The sequence below is a fragment of the Acipenser ruthenus genome, chromosome 1 (assembly GCF_902713425.1).
Source record: "Acipenser ruthenus chromosome 1, fAciRut3.2 maternal haplotype, whole genome shotgun sequence".
Taxonomy (NCBI): domain Eukaryota; kingdom Metazoa; phylum Chordata; class Actinopteri; order Acipenseriformes; family Acipenseridae; genus Acipenser; species Acipenser ruthenus.
This window is the reverse complement of record NC_081189.1, coordinates 27,164,315-27,184,959: the sequence shown is the minus strand read 5'-3', so window position 1 is coordinate 27,184,959 and position 20,645 is coordinate 27,164,315. Positions and strand designations below refer to the sequence as shown.

At 35.3% G+C, this 20,645-nt stretch overlaps 1 protein-coding gene across 13 annotated transcripts in view; it reads right to left on the bottom strand.

Moving 5' to 3' along the window:
* Nucleotides 1–20,645, bottom strand: part of LOC117424017 (inositol hexakisphosphate and diphosphoinositol-pentakisphosphate kinase 2-like) — a 47,367-nt gene that overhangs the window by 19,289 nt on the left and 7,433 nt on the right. For all 13 annotated transcript variants that reach the window (XM_059022906.1, XM_059022895.1, XM_059022884.1 and 10 more), the window contains 17 exons: nucleotides 19,313–19,784; nucleotides 18,344–18,539; nucleotides 17,467–17,557; nucleotides 15,729–15,814; nucleotides 14,413–14,567; nucleotides 13,872–13,973; nucleotides 12,509–12,670; nucleotides 11,635–11,756; nucleotides 4,607–4,708; nucleotides 4,146–4,232; nucleotides 2,945–3,020; nucleotides 2,564–2,673; nucleotides 2,364–2,449; nucleotides 2,041–2,166; nucleotides 1,521–1,642; nucleotides 895–1,077; nucleotides 129–270 (listed from right to left, as the gene is read on the bottom strand). In XM_059022906.1, coding sequence (XP_058878889.1) covers nucleotides 129–270; nucleotides 895–1,077; nucleotides 1,521–1,642; nucleotides 2,041–2,166; nucleotides 2,364–2,449; nucleotides 2,564–2,673; nucleotides 2,945–3,020; nucleotides 4,146–4,232; nucleotides 4,607–4,708; nucleotides 11,635–11,756; nucleotides 12,509–12,670; nucleotides 13,872–13,973; nucleotides 14,413–14,567; nucleotides 15,729–15,814; nucleotides 17,467–17,557; nucleotides 18,344–18,539; nucleotides 19,313–19,468 — 2,104 coding nt within the window. In that variant the 5' untranslated portion in view covers nucleotides 19,469–19,784. The remainder of the gene's footprint in view (nucleotides 1–128; nucleotides 271–894; nucleotides 1,078–1,520; nucleotides 1,643–2,040; nucleotides 2,167–2,363; nucleotides 2,450–2,563; nucleotides 2,674–2,944; nucleotides 3,021–4,145; nucleotides 4,233–4,606; nucleotides 4,709–11,634; nucleotides 11,757–12,508; nucleotides 12,671–13,871; nucleotides 13,974–14,412; nucleotides 14,568–15,728; nucleotides 15,815–17,466; nucleotides 17,558–18,343; nucleotides 18,540–19,312; nucleotides 19,785–20,645) is intronic.

Here is a 20,645-nt window from a genome sequence, read left to right as displayed (position 1 = left end):
GCAATGCAACTTCATTTTTTGACAAACTACTTTTATTTATTATGAATAGTACAAGCAGTACTGGCAGGGTAATAAATTGAAGTAAAGAATCAATACATTATGCCACGTTTAAAACACTGAATTTTTACCTGCTGATTTTGGATCCTCCATCCTCTGCCTTATCTGCGATGTCAAGCTCTGGATCTGAGAGTAGACCTTATCACATGTCTTTACAGGATTTTTAATCATCTGCATTGACTTGATAAGAGAAATGCTTGCAGTTGGAGATAGCTAAATAAGAGAACAGTAACCATTACGTTTTTGTATTTATGTTTTGGCTGTTTTTCAGGATAAAATAAGTTTGATTATTAGGCAAATGTTGTGCACAATGAGAAATATTTTCATGATCAGATGTTTGTAATGTGAACAGTCACAAAGTTGTGGAAACTTAAACAAAGAACATCTAGGGATTTATTTTTTTGTGGAACATATTTGTATATAATACTTATATAAGGAACATTTCAGATTTCTGGAATTGATTCATTTTGCTTCTGATTTCTACCACTGTAAAACCACAAATTGCAAGTCAAATTGAGCTAGACTTAGATACCCTCAAAAAGAAGAGAATATTCATATACATTTTGACCACAATTGGATAGGTAGTTCGCAAGACAGAACATAAAATGTTTAATCTGCACAAGTTCTTCCACTCTATCCCTGGCTTTTACCCAGGAAAAAAGGTGGGTGGATTAAAGTATCAGTCATTAACTTATTATATCATTTAACTCTCTTGCGTCTCTGTCCACTCAATAAAAAGTATATATATAATACAGCACTGACTTGTATGTATGTAAATGTTTGCCCTTGTATTCATTAACATACGGTGCTGTTATCATGTCACTCCTGCCTGCTCACCTTTTCATAATCTTCGGTGGTGAAGTCTCGGTCTCTCTGGAAGAATTCATGGAGCCGGGTTTTAACACGCTGCTGACAGCTGCTCAGAGAGTCACTGTCACTGTCCAACAAGCCGTTCATGTTGGCGCTTTTTACCATCTGGACCAAGATGGGGGTCAACTCCCCTTCAAGGGCTAGCAGACCCTAGGAGGTCAAACCAGACAACAATCAGACACGGTTCAGTAACACAAAAGGAAACTGAGCTACTATACTAATGAAAATGGATGATAACCTCTGCAACAAAACCCAATAATACACTGACGATCTGGATTTAAAAAAAATAAAAAATAAAAAATAAAAAATTACAAAATTAAAAAAAACAGCCTTGTGAACATCAATGCAAGCTGCTGTATATTCCGTAAAAATCTCCCTGAAGCAAAGCAAGCAGTTTTAAGAATGTGTGTGTGTGTGTTTTTTTTTTTTACTAGCAATGTAGGTGGATGTTGTAGATGATGGAAAAATGAAGGAAGCACTAAGCTACCTTTTGGCTGACAATGCAAATTACCAGTAGGGTTTAATATCAGAAGGCTGGCTTGGCAGCGTACCTGGAGATGTTTTTAAATGGTTTCTTTCTCAATCTACATTACCTTGGCAAAGGCGGCAGCAGTCATCTGAACTCTGCCTTCATCAGAGGCATAGATCTTCAGGTCATGGCGATAGGTACTGTGCAAACGCAATAAACCACACCCAGGGAATCCAGCATAATCCCCTACAAATGAAGACAAAATTTGAAATTTAGACCCCTCTGAAAGGATAAAAATAGACGGTATATTTATAACTATTGTACATGTTGGTGGAAGAAAAATATTCTCAGTAATAGTGATGTACTGATTTAGAGACATCAGTAAAATGTAGATCACCTTGACCTACATCCATTATATGCACATGTAAAAATGCAAGGTTGGCAGATGACTCCATATACCACTAGATTCCGATACTATCAATAAATTTGCACTGCAGATTTCTACAAAATTGAATAAGGACTTCTCTAGATATATGTAAAAACAGAAGTGTGATATTTATATGTACATACTGCCACCTGCACTCTATCCCTGTTAACAGAACTATGCATCCCAATAATTAAAAAACACATTTTAAAAAGTTTACCTTGTCCTCCTGGGTACATGCACCTAAAAGCTCTCCCCAACTCCTCAGCCTGGACTCGGCCAGCAGGGGTCAGCTCTCCTCCCCACTTGAGGACTAACAAAAGGGACGGCTCCTCTCGTCTGTTATCTAGAAGTAAAGAAGGATTTTTGAGTATAAGGAAAACGGTTAAACAAACAGGAACAGCAAAGGCTTGAATAACATTTCTCTAGTGTCAAGCTGTTTGTTCAGCAAAATAGCTAATTAGGTTTTATCCTTGCAATTGTACTGCATGTTCAGTTGTACATCAATAAAAAAAACTCTGAAGAACATAGATGACATCTTACCCTCTTCTTCACTGGAGGTTTTTGGGCACCCATGAGGAAGATAAGTTAACTGGACTTTGCGATTTATACCGGAAAAATGCCCATACCTGTATTAAAAATCAAATAAACCATTCAATACATTATTAATTAGAGGGGGAAAAAAACCTTCAAGCAGATTTGAATATAAACAAAAAGTATTTCAAAAATGTAAAAGTGCTTACATTTCCAGTACTGTTTTCAGTTGTTCAAGTTTGGCTTTGCTTTCTTCAATTTCTGAATCATTGTTTTGTCCCAGTTCTGCAAGAAGCAGCCTTGCAATATCCAAAACTTCCTATAGTTTAAAAGATGAATGAACAAATACACAGAATACAATCTATGTACAGATAAGATATATATATATAGATATATATATATATATATATATATATATATATATATATATATATATATATATATATATATATATATATATATATATATATATATATATATATATATATAGAATGTAATATTAACTAGGTTGAAATCAAAAGGTTGTTTTAAAAACCAGGCAACCACCATTAACAAAGATAAAATATGATAGGGGAAGAGAGTTTCTGCACCTGTAATTGCTTTGGTTTCTTCAGTTTTAGTTTCCCAGTCTTATATCCTTCACATTTCTCAAACAGATCAAAAAACCTACAATAAATAGTAAACATACAAAATTACTGTGGTGATTTTCTATTTTGTTAAGTTACAAGCATGTAATTTACAGGGCCACCCTGTAAATACAATATACAATAAGTATTTGTATTAAAATACTTAAATGCACACCAATGATTTTTAAAATACCAAAGTGTTTTTATCCCCCCCCTCACAGCAGCAATGCCCCACACAGCTTAGGAGAACTGAAGGTTAGTGGACATCCTTTCAGCAAGCTACCGACCTCTAAGGCCAGCTAAGGCCAGTCCAGTCCTGCAGGTGTTTGTCTGAGCTCACTTGGGGTCTGGCTGGTAGAGAAACAGTCGCTGCTGTTTTTGCCTCCCTACCCAGCGGGAGCGCCAGAGCCAGTGCGACGCACCCCTCTGGAATATCCACCGAAGACCAGCAAACCTGCGCTCCCCTGACCGTATGACTCAACCTGCACACCATGCGGCCATGCTTTTACCAGGTGAGCCACTCGGAACCCAAAATACTCAAATTGCACGATCGGCACAAAAACAGTACATTTTCTGTTTAAAATGTTTAAACTTTTGCAGCCTTAGGAGTAAGATTATGCAAATACAGAAATTGTGATATTACCATGCTGATCTGTACCACATTAATCTCAAACACCCCATTTGGCTATTTTATACTGATGAACATAACTACTTTACATGGTTATTCTAAAGAACCATTGAAAACAAAGAAAATATGAAAATTAGTTAACAAATAAACAGCACAAGTATTTATACAAAAAAAAACAACTAAAAAAGTTATATTACTATTGATTTGTTAGTCCAAATAACTCTACTCTTGAACTAGATTGTGCTAATCAGGGTCTGTGAAACCAGCCGCATATTTATTCTCTTAATTTCAGAAATTACTGCTAATTTACCTTTGTAAGCTTGTCGTTATTACTGATATTATCTTTATTGTAGAACTGATACCAAACTCAATATTAGGGCTTAACAGTTTTTTTTTGGCAGAAACGAGGAGATATATTTGTGACAATAAATGACATAAACCAGAATGTTTTTATAAGCCTCTTATTCCCATAAATGATAGACCAGTTCCAGGACTATTCTCTCTTGAGTTAAATTAAAATAATGTCTCAAAAAAGACCTTTGATGTCTGACTTCCATTTTCATCTTCTGTTTTGGTGTACGATCTCCATGTCGAATAACAGCTATAACACATCTCAGCTCCATCCTGAAATGGAACACAACCTATTTTCACAAAACATTGTTACTGAGTTAACAATCATATTGACTTATGATTCAGTTGGTCTGAACTTCGAGATAATGAGCTTCTACTCTATTACAGGATTGGTGACAAACTAGAGGACCATTCGAAATGCAATAAGTGATAAAACTGTACGTGTTAGAAATTTATTTATATATATATATATATATATATATATATATATATATATAGCTCAGAGACAACTTCCCATAGTTAATAAATAATGGCTGAATATGTTCAAGGAGCAAGAAAAAAAAATACATGAAAAAATTTAAATTTATGCAACTGGGTAAAAAACCTTAAAGGGTGTTTAAAAAGAAAACACTTTCAGATTTTCATACATGGTGCCAGAGGTTGTTGGTACAATAGGAATATCTTCAGCCTCCAGTGGGATTGACCAAGGGATTTGAAAAAGTGGTGCCAGCTCTCTCATTATGATATTTCTGGAGAAAAATCAAGAAAACAAAAAAAAAAAATATTACATTCAAAGAATAAATTATATACACACACACACACACACAATTAAAGTGTTTAGGAAATAGCATACACTTTCATATAAAGTAATATATTGTTTAAGATAAAACATACAAAGTACTATAATAGATAAACTTAAGCATCGCTGGTAGCATAATCCAAGGGTCACGTCATATCAAATTGGTTTGTAATCATGAAGTTAAATATAATGTGGCATTGAAAAGGTCAATTTCTACTGGACACCACCATGGAACTTTATAAAGATAACCATAAACAACAGCATGAAGCATGTGATCTGTATCATGAACACTGGCAATGGAACCAAGAAACTCAAACAATGCCGCTATGTACCAAACTTTTATACAGAATAAACCTGAAGTCCCATTGACCTCGAACCTTACAATATCATTGTCATGGTTTATAAAACCCTACAAATATGAAGTCACAACCTCAAACGGTTTCTAAAGATATGAGGCTTTGACACTGCCAGTCGCAGCTCTGCAAAAATACTGGCACAAAGAGGTTCATTATCTTGTACAACACCCACGTTCGAACTTGACAGAGAGAATCTCAAATTACAACCCTCTACTGACTATAACACCAATATCTCGAAGTATTAGGTCTTTATCATCTTGAAACCAGAAAAAGTCACATGACCCTACTATGGCAGCCCTCAAGGGATGGGTTGGTACATGATTGAAAAGAGTTTCCATAACTGAAGTTGGCAGCTGAAATGGTTTACAAGACATTAGCACTGGAGGAGGTGGATTTGCTAATTCATACAAACCCCCCTCACAGACATGCTTAATGTATCTTCTGTTACCAAAAATGTTTTGCAAGACTGTTTAAGCACAATGATCATATGGCTTGAAAACATATGTGCACTTTTATTTATGGCACTTGGCCATGAATAGTAATTTAAATGAACACCTAATCCACATTGCTGTGCAGGGTATGAATACAATGTCTCCATCTGGATTGTAGACTGCAGGCGAGACCACCAGCAGTGGGTATATGGAGGCTGTCTCTGTCTGAATGCATTAAGTTCCAATCTATTTTATATATCAAGAGAGGGGCTTATTCAATTGTGATGAACCTTGGTCTGGGTATACAAAGCTCCAGATAAGGCTTTAAGTCTGGGAGTAACTTGCCCTCTAATTTTAACACTTTTTTTGAAATGACTGATTTGCCTTGTATGATGCTTATTACTGTATTTATCATTTATTAGATGTGTGTATCAAGCTGAAATGTTATCAGATACGTCGTGAATCTAAACATTCAAACAATAAAGAGACTCAAACAATGAATTGTCCTCTAAACCTCACTTATTATGATTACATGGAGGTAATTACTATCTTGATTTATATGATTTAGACGTTCAGGTTTGTGATAACTGAGTGTGTGGCATCTTAATTGAAATGAGTACCTTATTTGTATATGCTCTTGTATTCTAAGATTATTTGTATATGCTATTGTATTCTAAGATCAATTTTGTTATGCATTTGGTTCACTTAATGAAGAATAATGAACATGTTTGTAATAAAAAGAAACAAACTGATCTCAAAAAAAAAAAAAAAAAAAAAAAAAAAGAAAATGAAAATATCTGTTAAGAGACTTGTATAATTAAGTGGATAAATAGGACGTTCCCTGATTGGCATCTGAAAGGATTTAAAATGTATTGAACTCTGAAATGTTTGTTTGTTAGTTATCTTGAAAAAGGCTGAAATTCAGTTCAGTTACAAAAATGAGATGCTCATATTCGCTACAAATGACAAAGTAAACAAACCAGATTATGCGTGTGCACCCTGAGTGATCTCTATGGAAAGCCATCTGGCACAAAAATGCGTTGTGCTGCTTTAGAGTGAGCCAGAATCTCATGGGACTGAAATGCCTCGCTTAAACAGTACCCAACTTCCTGAAAATGTTGTGTAGTGATTTTTATATATTTTATTATTATTATTTATTTCTTAGCAGATGCCCTTATCCAGGGCGACTTACAGTCGTAAACAAAAATACATTTCAAGACTGTAGACTGTATGTATATATATATATATATATATATATATATATATATATATATATATATATATATATATATATATTGTTGTGACTTTCTGTTGTGTGGAATGTAATAAACTAGAACCAAAACGGTGAGTTTTTTTTCCCTTCACTTTACAATGCCATTTCCACGTTTGTTTTATTTGAAGTGTATAAAGTTGCATTTCAGTTTTCGTTTGCTTGTTCAGCTACAAAAAGGCACAAGTAAACCTCATGTTATTACTTCATGAAAACGTGTCGATGGCTACTGTTTACTGTGAAAAAATGAAAAAAAATGAAAAAAAATACAATGTTTGGTCAACTTTATATACTATTTATTTCAGGAATTTAGAGCAATGGCTTTATTACCTTTTGAAAAATGAAAGAATATTCAAACGAACATTTAAATTGTGAGTGAATATCCGAACATGAAAATCCTGTGTTGGTCCCAGAACTAGTATTTTTACGCATGAAATTTAAATTTAGTGCGCATTTCTGATTTTTTTTATGCATAAAAGGCAGGTACGCAGCTTATCTGGACTGCTGGGTATACGTTTATACAGAGTATCAGAATCTTGAGGTAGTTGAAGGAATCTGTCAGTCTGTCTACATAACGTATATGTAGGTGATCTACTTTTTCACATTACCGCCTCCTGTAATATCTGAATTTACAGTGAGACAAGGGAAGAATGTCACCGACTTGCTTGTTATCATTATACTGGCAGCAGGTCACTGTAACATGCATTCTTAGAATGCTGAAAAATAATATTATTACATACTCCCATGCAGAGGTTCATCAAAACCGGACAACAGTTCAATAGTTCAGGACTACCGTGGCCGGTTTCACTACCATGAAAAAACCACTTCCACAACATGCAGTATAGTAATCCACAAAAAAAGACCCATTCAAGAGACTAGAGTCCTTTTCCACAATTGGTACATAGCTGCCAGGAGCCAGCTTTTAAGTGTTACCGTGGGGAAGGAACCATGGAAACAGAAGATACGTCAGCAAGCCTAAAAGCCATTTCTTTAACAGCAGATAATAAACACTTTATATTGAACAGGAAAGGGATAACATATTGTCAACAGATGAAAAGCAACACAATCCAAATTAGCTAATAAATATACAGAACAGTAGCACATATACATTATATATATATATATTATATATATATATATATATATATATATATATATATATATTGTAGAGACACACACACACACACACACACACACACATATTATTCTCTCCAGTATAAATGCATTAACGTCATGTTCACGCATTTGGAAAATGACTGCAATTAATTACTGCTTTGTTGAACACTAAACTCAAAATCGGCTTTTCAGTTAATTGATATGTTAAAGCCGCTGCTTTCTTTAAACAGCTCTAACATGGCTTTCTGTTCTTTTCATCTTTCTTTAATTTGGTACAGTAACTTATTTAAGTGATGAAAACCTAAAGCACCAGTGCAGTTGCTTTGGTAAATCATAAACAGCTCAAGAACAATGTACAATCAGGTGAGGTTATACAGGGTCCACCTACAGCCTATTTATGTGGTAAAACACATACAATTCTGTACTGATTTTACTGTTAATTTACACAATGCATCTACAAAACATGGTACGGGTAAATTACATTTTCACACTTCAAAGCTGTGCATACCGAGTAAAACCTAGGTTTTTTTTTTGCATGGCAACGAGTTCGAAAGCCATACCATAGGTTTAATATAGCGCCTGTCACGATAAAAACTGACGCATGGCGCTTCACGTGAATAAACAAACATCGACAAATATGAATAAGAGAAAGCAAGAAAAGCACGAGAAAAACAGAAGAAAAAATGCATAGAACAGCAAAACAAGGCAAAGAATAAAAGGAACATGTTTTTAGCATAAAAACACTTCATTATAAAAGTGTGTTTTTAATCTGGTTTTAAAAGCAGTGACACTTGGTGCTTCTCTTATAGAGCTAGGCAGATAATTCCAGAGCTTGGGGCCCTATAACTGAGGGGGTCTACCACCTGTGTTTTTTTTTTTTTAATTTAATTTGTGGGACAGTAAGCAACCTGGCATTCTGTGATTTGAGTGGGCGTCTAGGAATATACAGTATTAAAAGATAATTTAAATACGATGGTGCAAGGCCATTTAATGTCTTATAAGTTAAAAGCAACACATTCAAATCTGTCTTGAATCAGACTGGAAGCCAGTACAAAGATGTTAGCACAGGAGTAATGCGATCTGGTCTCTTAATTAAAATTCTAGTTGCAGCATTTTGCGTAAGTTGCAGATATAACACGACTATGAATACCACAGAATAGGGCATTACAATAATAAACTCTAGAAGATAAAAAAACATGCATCAATCTCTCAGTATCTGAGTGGGAAAGAATACTTCTCAATTTGGCAATATTTCTTGATAAAAATACATATTTGTAATATTCCTGATGTGTGTCTCAAAAAAAAAAAAAAAAAAAAAACCATTGGGTCAAAGATCACAGCTAAATTTCTCATTTCATCTGTAAGTTCAAAAAAGAGAAGCCACCACGGAGTAAATGAGACATATTGCTTTGTTGCTTCTGAGATCCCAGAATCATCACTTCTGTTTTATCATTAAGCGTTAAAGTGTTCAAACATCAATTCTTTTATGTTAGCCAGACAGGTGCTCAAAATAATTACAGCCGTGGCGTCACCCTATTTCAGGGATAAATATAGCTCTGTATCACCAGAGCAACAATGAAAATTAACCCCATAGCTACAAATAATATTGCCAGAGGCAGCATATACAAAGAAAACAGAGTTGGTCCAAGTATTGAGCCCTGTGGGACCCTGCATGTAATCTTCGACAAAAAAAAAAAAAAAAGAGGTCTCCTCTATTTTAACAAATTGCATCCTGTTCGAGAGATAGGATCGAAACCAAGACAGAACACAACCTGACAATCCTACCAGATTGTCAAGGCAATCAATTAAAACAGAATGCTTAAGAGTGTCAAATGCAGCACTTAAATCTAATAGTATAAGAACCGAAGGTGTGCCCGTGTCAGAGGACTACAACACATTATTAATAAGTGCTGCCTCATGCCAAAACCCAGACTGAAATTTCTCATATATGTTATGAACTGCAAGCAGTGTGTTAAGCTGCTCGGCAACTACTCTTTCTAAAACTTTAGACAGAAATGGAAGATTTGAAATAGGCCTGTAGCTATTAAGAACATTGTGATCTAAGGTAGCTTTCTTGAGCAGTGGTTTTACTTTTGCAGTCTTAAACAATATTTAATAAATAACAGTATTTAATGCTGTGGTCTTTGAAAAAAGTGGAGTAGGGACAGGATCTAACAAACATGTAGTGGATTTCATCTTCTTAACTGTATTAGCCAGCTCCTAATCAAAGAAAAATGCAAAAAAAATTGGACTGGTGTAGTGGGACCGAAGGTAAAAGTAGCACAGTTTGATGCCATCTAAATTTGGTACACTGTTGAATACCTGATTCCTAATGTCAGTAACTGTTTTGTTAAATGAACACCTAACCCACATTGCTGAGCAAGGTATGAATACAATGTCTCCATTTGGATTGTAGACTGCAGACGAGACCACCAACAGTGGGTATATGGAGGCTGTATCTGTCTGAATGCATTAAGTTCCAATATATTTTATCTATCAAGAGAGGTGCTTATTGAATTGTGATGAACCTTGGTTTGGGTATACGTTTATACAGAGTATCAGAATCTTCAGGTAGCTGAAGGAATCTGTCAATCTGTCTATATAACGTATATGTAGGTGATCTACTTTTTGGTATATGTGTAATGGTATGTCTGGGTTTTTGTTTTGTTTCCCTTGCTTTTTTTAAAATAATTTTTCTGGTGCCCAAATAAGGCAGGCCACTTGTGGTTCTTCAACACAACCTAAAAACTTCTTGTAAACCCATTTTAAGAAAACTACATGATATCACGCATGGTGAAATTGGAACACTGACAAATATTAAATATTCAAATATACCATCCCATATTTTAATATGAATTAGATTATTTGAATTTTGTAGGAGAATTTCTCTCCCTAAAGTAAAATTAATTTTATGACCGTCCATATTTTTCTTCTTATTTTTTAACAGAAGCAGCTCCCTCTGGTGGAAACAGACTTTCCCCTTAAAGCCAAGCATTAAAAGGTAGGGACAAAGAGAGTGTACACAATTACATACATCTCTCCACCAGATATCATTGGTCGTATTTGGTTTCCAATTCTTATTTTGTTGCTATTTTTCATCCCATGAAAGAGTTTTGCAATGCAAACATGTTCTCCTTTTAAAAGGTACTTGGTGGTTATAACTGTCAACCTAGTGTATGCTTCTCCCTCAATCAAGACATTAAACACACGTCTAAATCAGAATGAACAATTATCTTGCTACTACAAACACAATTATCTAAAAAGCAGTCAGATCTAAATACTGCTTCCCACTATATTAATATTCCTGTTGTCTGCCCCAAGGTGTTATCCAATGACCACAAATTAACACCACTACATAAAACACTAGTGCTGAATTAAGAAATACTGAAAGAAACTCAATGTTTTGGCAGACACTGAAAAAGATTTCTCGTCAAAATGTTTGTCATTGAATTTGTTTATTTCAGTATTTCTAAACACATAAAAATGCTGTGGAAAAATACTGACGTGTGACATTTTATGAGTTTAAGTTACAAGCATTTGGATTTAGATTCACTGCTTATTAGATCATACAAAAATACTCTCAGTGTTCCAGTTTGGGCTCACCCTAAACTGGTGACCCTAACTAGAGGGCGAGATGGAACTAAAGTTACCATGATGTTTTAAATTTTATTTTGAAGTTGAAATAAATGATGCAGACTCTTACCCTAAAATTTTTGCGCAGTCATCATAGTACTTCATGGAGTTTTTCACAAAGCTGAAGCCATTGACGTCACAGACATACGACTGCCCATTAGCACGCAATAAGTCAAAGCCACAAACAGTTTGCTGTCAACAAAGCAAAATGTAGTAACTAAAACAAACTACTCAATCATTATAACAAGAGATGCATGGATAGGATTTCAGATCCACAAAGTTAATAAGCAGGGTACATTAGTATACAGCTGGTGGCAGAGTCATTGACCGTCTCTGATTGATACACTTGTTAGTGTCACAGAACAAAAATAAAATGTGCATACAATTTTATGTTCCTTTTAATAGTAACATTTCTTTAAAATCAGACAACATAAAAATAATCCTCCTTCATCGGTTTAATGACAATTACTGTACGTGTGTATATATATATATATATATATATATATATATATATATATATATATATATATATCAGTTTATTCCAAACTGATAGGCCATGTTTTGAAGCAAGTACAAATTTTCTGAAAAGCACAAAACAAATTTGTGACGGTATAAAACTAGCAAGAAACAAATTGCTGTAAGAAGCAGTTAAACTATTGTTCTGAATACCAATAGTTTTTTGTAAGTTTTAAATCATGAAAATGATTTAATTTCTTTATGAAAATATACACTTACATCAAAATAGAGCAATTGACATTTAATGAACATAAAACAGGTATTTGAGGTAATATAAACCTTATTCTTTATAGTAGCTGATTTGAACCTTTGAAGCTCAGTAGCATGCTGGTCTACTGTATGTAATCTGTCAGACATAGCTGTGTTTTGTAAAAATAGCAGCAGGCAGCTGCTCAGAGTTTACAGACCTACAGTATGACCCTCATTACCTTAAAAGCAAGGCAGACTTTCCAGGCAATCAGCTTCTCTCTGGCATTCAAGATGACTGGGTATCTAACCTCTTTCCCTTCACTATCTCGTTCCACCTTACCATCGAGCGCAGGTGACTTGCGAGCCTCAGCATGAGCGTAGTCAGGGCCCACAGTGTAAACCTTGTTCAAAAACAAATCACAGCATCAGAAGAGAATCTAAACAAACTTGTGACACGATAACAGCAGGAGTGCATCCACTGAAGCACGACAGCTGTCTAGAAAAGGTCAGGTAGGGACAAAAAGTTAAAATATTTCTGCTCAAGGGCATTTTAACTTTTGCATTTCAAACAAGAAAGCACTACAAACTATCTAGACATTTTAGTTCACAAAGGGTGTATTGTGAAAGGGTAACGTCCCGGGCAAGGCTATTTACCCCCAGGAGGGAGACTCCGAGGCATGAAGATGTGGTTTGAAGTGGTTTATTTACAAAAAACAAACAAATGCAGGAATAAATAAACAAGGTACAAGGACCAAAGTAAAAGGGTTAAACAAAATACCACAAATCAATCTCCCAAGCAATGCTATCACTGTGTATCTTAAGCCCCTGTCACACTGGCATGCTCTACCTGTGGCTAAACCTACCCAGGTCAGGACCCGGTGTCATGCGGGTCAGCTACGCGATTTCACACTGCTTTTGATAAAGCAGGGTTGACCTGGGTGACAGACACAAGTACACAACGTGCGTATCAATGCGTATCAATGCCCCGGAAGCATTGATACGCACTTCCATCCATCCGACGCTTCCATCCAAGCTTCTCTGGATTGAACCGCCGGCCTAAATGTTGATTAGAGCAAATGTTTCTTCATCCCTGCTGCAATCTAGCTCATGGTGTGTGTCTCAAGCAACACAAATATGTCTAAACAAAATCAACAAAAACGTTCCTTGTGGAAGTGAAACCTTCATGCACGCGTGGCTATTTGATGTTTTGTCAGCTTAAGAACAGTCGTCATGCATTTTCTCTCGCTCAACCCGGGTCAAAGCGTGTCGACCCACATCCTGAGGTGGGTCGCTGGAGCAGGGATGGAATTAACCCCATCCCTGCCAAACTTAAATTCAAGATAATACAAACTGTATTTATAAACCCACAGCCAAACCAAAAATTTACAGGCAGGGCTTCCGCTTTGTCACACTAACCATAATAAATCTGTTGATTCTGTGAACCACATTTTTTGTTGTTGTTGTGAGTTATTACTTTGAGGGTGGGTACTGCATTTACATAGTTTCCATTCCTCTAGAAAAGGTAAGAGTTTAATCTGTGTAATTAATTCCTTGTGATTACTTTATTGATCTGAAAATAGCTAAGGCTTAAGATCTTCATACCTTTACGTCAGTGCCATCGGTGGGCATGAACTCTTCATATATGTAGGATCCAGTTTTTCTGACATTACTCTCTGGAGAATACACACTACTTCTGCTACCAATCTGAAAAAAAAACATTTTTTAAAGTAAGACTAGTACCATCAAAGCCAGCATGTCATACCCTGGTTACAATCTATACTTATATACTTAATCCTACAATAAAAGTAAACAAATTATTTCAAAATGTTTTTAAAATAAATTAAAAATATACATAAAATGTGAAGAAATCACATTTTCATATAGCAACGTTAACAGGGCCTATATTAAGTGGCCATTTTGACCATTACAATGTATTTGTATCATAAACGAACACCTGTGTATGTATAGCAGGTGAAACATTATTCAGGCACTTTGTCTTAAATTTAACAATAACAATTAACATTTAGATCAATTTAGTTGCTAATGGAAAAACAGGGGAAAAAACAAGTGAAAAAAACAAGAGCGAGAAAGATTTGAAAGACAGAGAAACACAAAAATAACATTTCATTTTAAGATTTCAAACCTTGCGAAAAAGCCTCTGGCTCCCCCCTCCAGCTGATGTTGGGTAGTAAATGTATACGTTGTGGTCTTCGGCACTCACTGGCTTCTCCACAAATGGTTTCTGGAAAACCTCTCCATTCACCTCCACGTGGTCCTCTCCCTCCACCAAGTTGCACTCTGTAATAATGTGAGACTGCTTGTTGTACATCGATGATCTGTAACCTAAAATTAAATAATTGTCCCTTTTCCACCAGAGTTTTGCTGGCAAGAGTTGGTGAACAGAATCACATCAGTCATCAGTATAATAAGATAAAAAAAAAAAAAACACTATATGAGAGCAGTTGCATGATGAAAACAAGGTAAACTTGATAATGGCTTTGAATACACATGGACTAATAACTAAAACATATACAGCAGAAAGATCCAAGCAAAAAATAAATTTATGGCTAAATGTGTAGAAATCTTATGCGTTTGAAAGTGTATGCATCCATTCACTTCTACACTCTGATACAATAACTTGTGCTAAAGAATTTTCAGAAGTTCCATCACAATTGAATAAGCACTTCTCTAGATGCATGAAAAATGTAAGCGGATACGCAGTTCTAGAAACATGTGAAAACGCAAGAGTGACAAACAGTTTACAGAATATGAAAACACACAACAGCTTCTGCTAAAGAACTCATTAGCAAGTTTAAATCAGTTTTTCTGGACATACAGACACAAACAAAATCCATACCAAACATTCTGATTATAACTCTTTTTGAATACAAATGTTGTCATTTAATTTGTTATATTTCTCATAGTATTTCTAAACATAATGGTTAAAAATAAAAATCACACACAGACCCACACACCATAATTATTCCAGTTTGCTTGGTGGCAGACTGATGACTGGTGTAAAACATTTTCAGCAATTAATGTGGCTATTTTGGTGCTAGTAAGTTGTCTTGTTATTTCAGTTTGATAGCATATGACCAATGTGATCAACAGAGGGTGCAGCCAGTATAGTCTGAAATTCTCAGAATTGCAAACTAAAAATGAGTGAGTACTGGCAGATTATTGGAAGAGTCCCCTGCTGCAAGGTTTATGGCATAAGGCTACTGTGGTTATAAACAGAATGAATAATACCCGACAAAAACCCAAGAGGTATACCTGGAATCCATTAATTATAGAAATGTCTTTAACAAACATATAGCAAATCAACTTAATCTAAAAATTCAGCATAATTCTTGAAATTACAAAAACACCTATTTGTAACTCCCTTTTGTGCATTTTGCCCTTTGTATACAAAACCGAGGATATGTTTTTTATATTACAGCAGATTTTCCAAAGTATTACCTTCAGGTTTGTCAGGATCACGATTTAGAACAGCATAACGTGGAAGCAAGATTCCCTCCTCCTTTAAAATACGGTATACTTCTCTCCTAAAATTAACAAAATACAATGAGCAGTCACAATCTGCAGAAAATGTTTCATCACCCCCGCAACTACAGATCTTCAAAATGAATGTCATTTTAAATGAGAAGGGTAAAGTATCAAAAGACTAAGGATTATGCTACATATTTCTTTGGACAAAAATGTCTGTGTGATTCGTAAAAGGACAGGTCATTCACTTCTAAAAATAAAATACCTCATGGGAGAAAAACTGGGTCAACAGTATTTGTCTGCCCATAAGAGTGTACTGCTGTACCATTTAATTAATTAAAAAAAGTAGTGAAAGTTTGAGGTGACTCGGTTGTTTCCCTTTTCAATGAATGACTGTGTTCAAATCTCGCTTAGGTCACAAGTGGAACAGAGTTAAACTGTTTTCAATGGGCAGACAGGACTGGCAAGGCTTACATAAACTGCTCTCTCTCAATTAACTTTAGTTTCATGTGCTGCCAATGTATCATATCTCATGAGTGAGGCTCTACTTAAATTTTTATTTTTTATTTGCCTAAATGCAATGCACACAGGACGGCAAAGGAATAATAAAAAATGAAGCCTATCTACAGAATTAAGATACATAGTTTGCGTCGCTTGCGGTGTGCAGTAGTTCATTTAATTTTTTTTTTTCTCTCTCCATACTAGCCCGGTATACATTGGCCCCTAAGGAGGTGAATTTCGCAGTGACCCCATCAACTTCCCGATTTTCACAATAATCACGAATTAGGTAGATCCCTACTCATCAGCACCATGTTTTAGAAAATAATCCACATTCTAAATTTGAGTGCTAAAGCTCCCTGACCTGGATTTAAAAGGGCTTTTACAAGGTCAAGACTGAGGAACAGCTGAAGTGCATGAACAAACGCCAGCAATAGCCAAAGACATACTGAAAAAGGAAATTTAAATATATCAAGATATTAGGTATGTGTTTGTGTTAGTCCAATCAATCAGTTTCAGCACAAATGAAATTAAATAGAATTTTGTTGTGACATCAATCATTGACTGGCATAGGATTTCAGACAGATCGATTGTATATATAACCATTTACTAACCCTTGCTGACATTTTATGAACACCATAATAGGTTGGCATCATGCTTTACAGAAAGACCCTAGGATAATATGCTATGTGCCAATTGAAGTTACTGGATTTATATCACAAGTTAGCCATGACCTTGTGACTTCACGAGTTGTGCGTCCACAAGTGATGTCATAACAAATAAAAAACCTAATACTTTTAGCAGAGCCATGGCAAATAAGATGCTATCATTAATTAAGCAAGAGAAGAGATTTCAGCATAAACAGGAGCAGTCTCTCAGTACACAGTCAAATAGAGGAATCAGAAACTTAGCATTCAGCCAGACACTGCCCTGTTTATATTTAGAGCAGTCAAATTTAGAGCAGAGAATCAATGCTTTGTTAAGATTGGTTTGCCTGCTAAAAGTATTAAGATTTATGATCCTTCTTTGTGGTGTGATGGTAGCCACAGTTAGAATGCCAGGAATATAGTTTGCCTGCTAAAAAGCAAACAAAGATACTGCTGTGTAAGCTTTGGTGGTGATCCAAGATGGTCAACTATTAATTTCACATTTACAGCACAGCACAGAGTATAGAGGTTTCTCCAAAAAGCTTTTTTTCTGTTTTAAAACTCACCGGTCCTGAATGTGATACTGCAAGTCCAGATCATTGATAACAAATGGGTTCCTTAGTTTTGAATATGCTACTGCTTTGTCCAAAGGAAAGCCTGTGTGCGAGTGAAAGGGAGAGACAACAAAGTGTCAAACAAAATCATCACGATGTAGTTAGTGAGCATTAAAAAAAAAAAATTATAATATTTTAATAACCATTTCACTTTTTTGACATATGCATGAACACCCCCTGCTTTTTAAAGTGTAGTTCCTGATGTAATGTTGTGTAGTTAATATATTTCAAAGCACCATGTAACTGTGCTCACAATGAAGCACACAAAAGTAACATTGCTCCCATCATTCAGAACATTCAATGCAACAAAGAGTTCATACAGAGTTGCAAGGTCAGATTTTCTGAATGTATGCCCAGTCTAAATGGATTTGAATGTATTTCTAAGAGCTGAAAAATACAACGTTTCCATCCCTTAAATCGTATCTATACACTAGAGTAAACATTAAATTAATTCTGGTAAAACACATACTTGTACATAAATAACCAACATAGTATTCATGCATCAGATTTGTTTGTACATAAGACTGGAATTCATAACTTTCAAATGCTTAATCCCTGAAAGCTAAATTGACTTTTAGAAAATGTATTTCCTGCCAAATTTAAAAGTGTCTTCCCAAGGCACAAACTAACAAAGCTTCCATAATGTTGTTACATACATCTTTCATTCTCAATAAACAGTATTAAAAAGGGCATCTGCAATAACGAGGAAAATCATCAACATTTGAAACATGATTATGTCTTTTAAAAGCTCAAAAAAAAGCTTACAGTAATTTTTAAATTCCAATACACTTCATCCTCAGTTTCATCATGAAACGAATACATATACTACCTTTAGAGTGAAAGGAAGTAAGACAGTCACAGTGCGGCCAGTTTTCCACAGGTTCATTCAGTATTACATCTTCTTCAAATATCACAACAGTGATGTACTTGAATAAGCAAAGGCGTTCCAGGATTTCCTTCATGGGTTTGGATTTTGATTTCTTTGCCATGGCACAGATTCCAATCACAATCTGCCTTTCTGGTGGCTAGAGAATAAAACATGGATTAGAATAAAATAACAAAACGCTCTATGGAAAATTTAAATAATTCCCTCTAAATACAGTTATAGTTTACTTAAACAGTTCTGTAGACACTAAATAAATAAATAAATAAATATACATACATATATAAATAAATACATTTTAAAATATTTTATGGGAATGCTATTTAGTGATACTTTGATTTTCATTTAGTGAGAATTACTCTGCTATATTTGATCAATGTTTGCCCAAATAAATATTCATGAATTAATTTTTAATTAAAAATTAGCATGTTGTGTGAAATGTGGTGTAGATAAGCTAATTTTATATGTCAAGTCTAGTTAGGTGTCAGTTCTACAAAATGTGACTTCTAGGCCATCTGTACTGCAGTCAATATAAAGGTGTGCTTTTTCACATTCAAAAAGATGTCAAGGTCATAACAGGCAATCTGCCAGCTAAAGGCAAAGTTTTCTCTTAAAATCTAAAAAGTAATCTATAAAAGGTAAAGCTTTCAAGTAAATTAATATTTTGTGTTCCTTATTAATATGTTAGGTACCTAGTGGCTGCAGGCAGAAAATGTACAGTAAAAGGCAATTAATCTTTTTATAATTCTTTCAACTGGGAATCTCAGCTACCAGTATATACACCATACCCATGTCTTCTTTCAAAAGAAATTTTGAATTCTGTTAAGCTAAACCCATACTACAGTTAAAGGAATGTACTGCATTCTAGCTACAGCATGGTGCTCAGCCCATTATCTAACCACACCAAGAACATACAGATTCATATTCTTCATCATCGTCATCATCGTCCTCCTCCACGTGTTCGTAAAGACAGTCATAGACCTTCCCTTGATCCAGTAGCTCATCTCCTTCTCCATCTTCGCAACCAAAAAAGAACCTAGGGGTATCTCCTTCTGCCTCACTGACAGACATGGCCACTCAGGGCAGAGAACTCTTTGGGGAACCTGGCCAGCGAGCTGTACACCACAGTCAAAGCCAGCCCTACCTGATCCACCAGCACCTCTACAAGAGCTAGACTGACAGAACAACCCCTTGCCTTCTGCGGCCCTGCCACCTGCTTGGAATTATATGAAGTCAGCTGCCCACGGTAGATTAGTCAGATACTGTGTGATAATCTGTGTATCCTTGCATTGTTTTTACTGGCGGACAGTCTTGACTCTTGTTCCTCAGGACCTTAGCCTCTTTTTTTTCTCCTCCCGTTCTTCAATTGAAGTCATCTTGTAATCTTCTGTAAAGAAAAAAAAAAGTTAGTTACATTTAGATTTTCCTCAAAATGTAGGCTAAATTAATTGGAAACAATGCCTGAGGGTATAACAATTAACAGTAGTGCTAGATTATGTTTGAGGTTGTAGATTACGGTTATGTTAAATTTACTTTGGGGGGGGGGGGGGGGGGGGGGGGTAATCGATCAATTTATAAACTAACCACATCAAATCAGGAAATGTATAAAGTTAAAAAAAGACCCAATAAATCTAAAGTAACTTCTAAAGTTACTGGTATTAAAAAAAGGTAAAGATAAAATCACCAGGCAGGTTAAACCAGGGCTGCAGAATGCTCGCGCCCATGGATTTGGTGTCGAAAATATCCTCTTTACAACCCACAATAATGCTCACACAGGCTCTCATCCTCAACCATTTTATCAAATTAAAATGACTCCTAGATGATGCATGCAGTATACCTTAAGCTACTGTATGAAATCCAAGGCTAAAATATGCATGTTGCATCCAAGCAGCCACTCACTAATGCATTCTAATGCCCTTCATTCTTCAGGGTTATTTCCATTTTCTTGGATAAGCACCTTGCTGGACAAAATTAAAAGAAGCTACATCCACTAAAGGTGATGAAATGACCTTTCAGTCACCAGCTACTCTGCGGTCATGGGCCTCATGGAATGTGAGAGGAGGGCATGACAGCAAGGTTAAAGAAACCAAGGATAGTTTTACAATCAGATGTCCTTGTTGCTCTAAAAATTACAGTACTAGAAGTGTTTTTGTTTTTGTTTTGTTTTGTTTTTTTTGTTTTGTTTTGTTTTTTAATATTGCATATAGTGATCTGAACAGACTGGATTAAAACAGACAAATTAATCAAT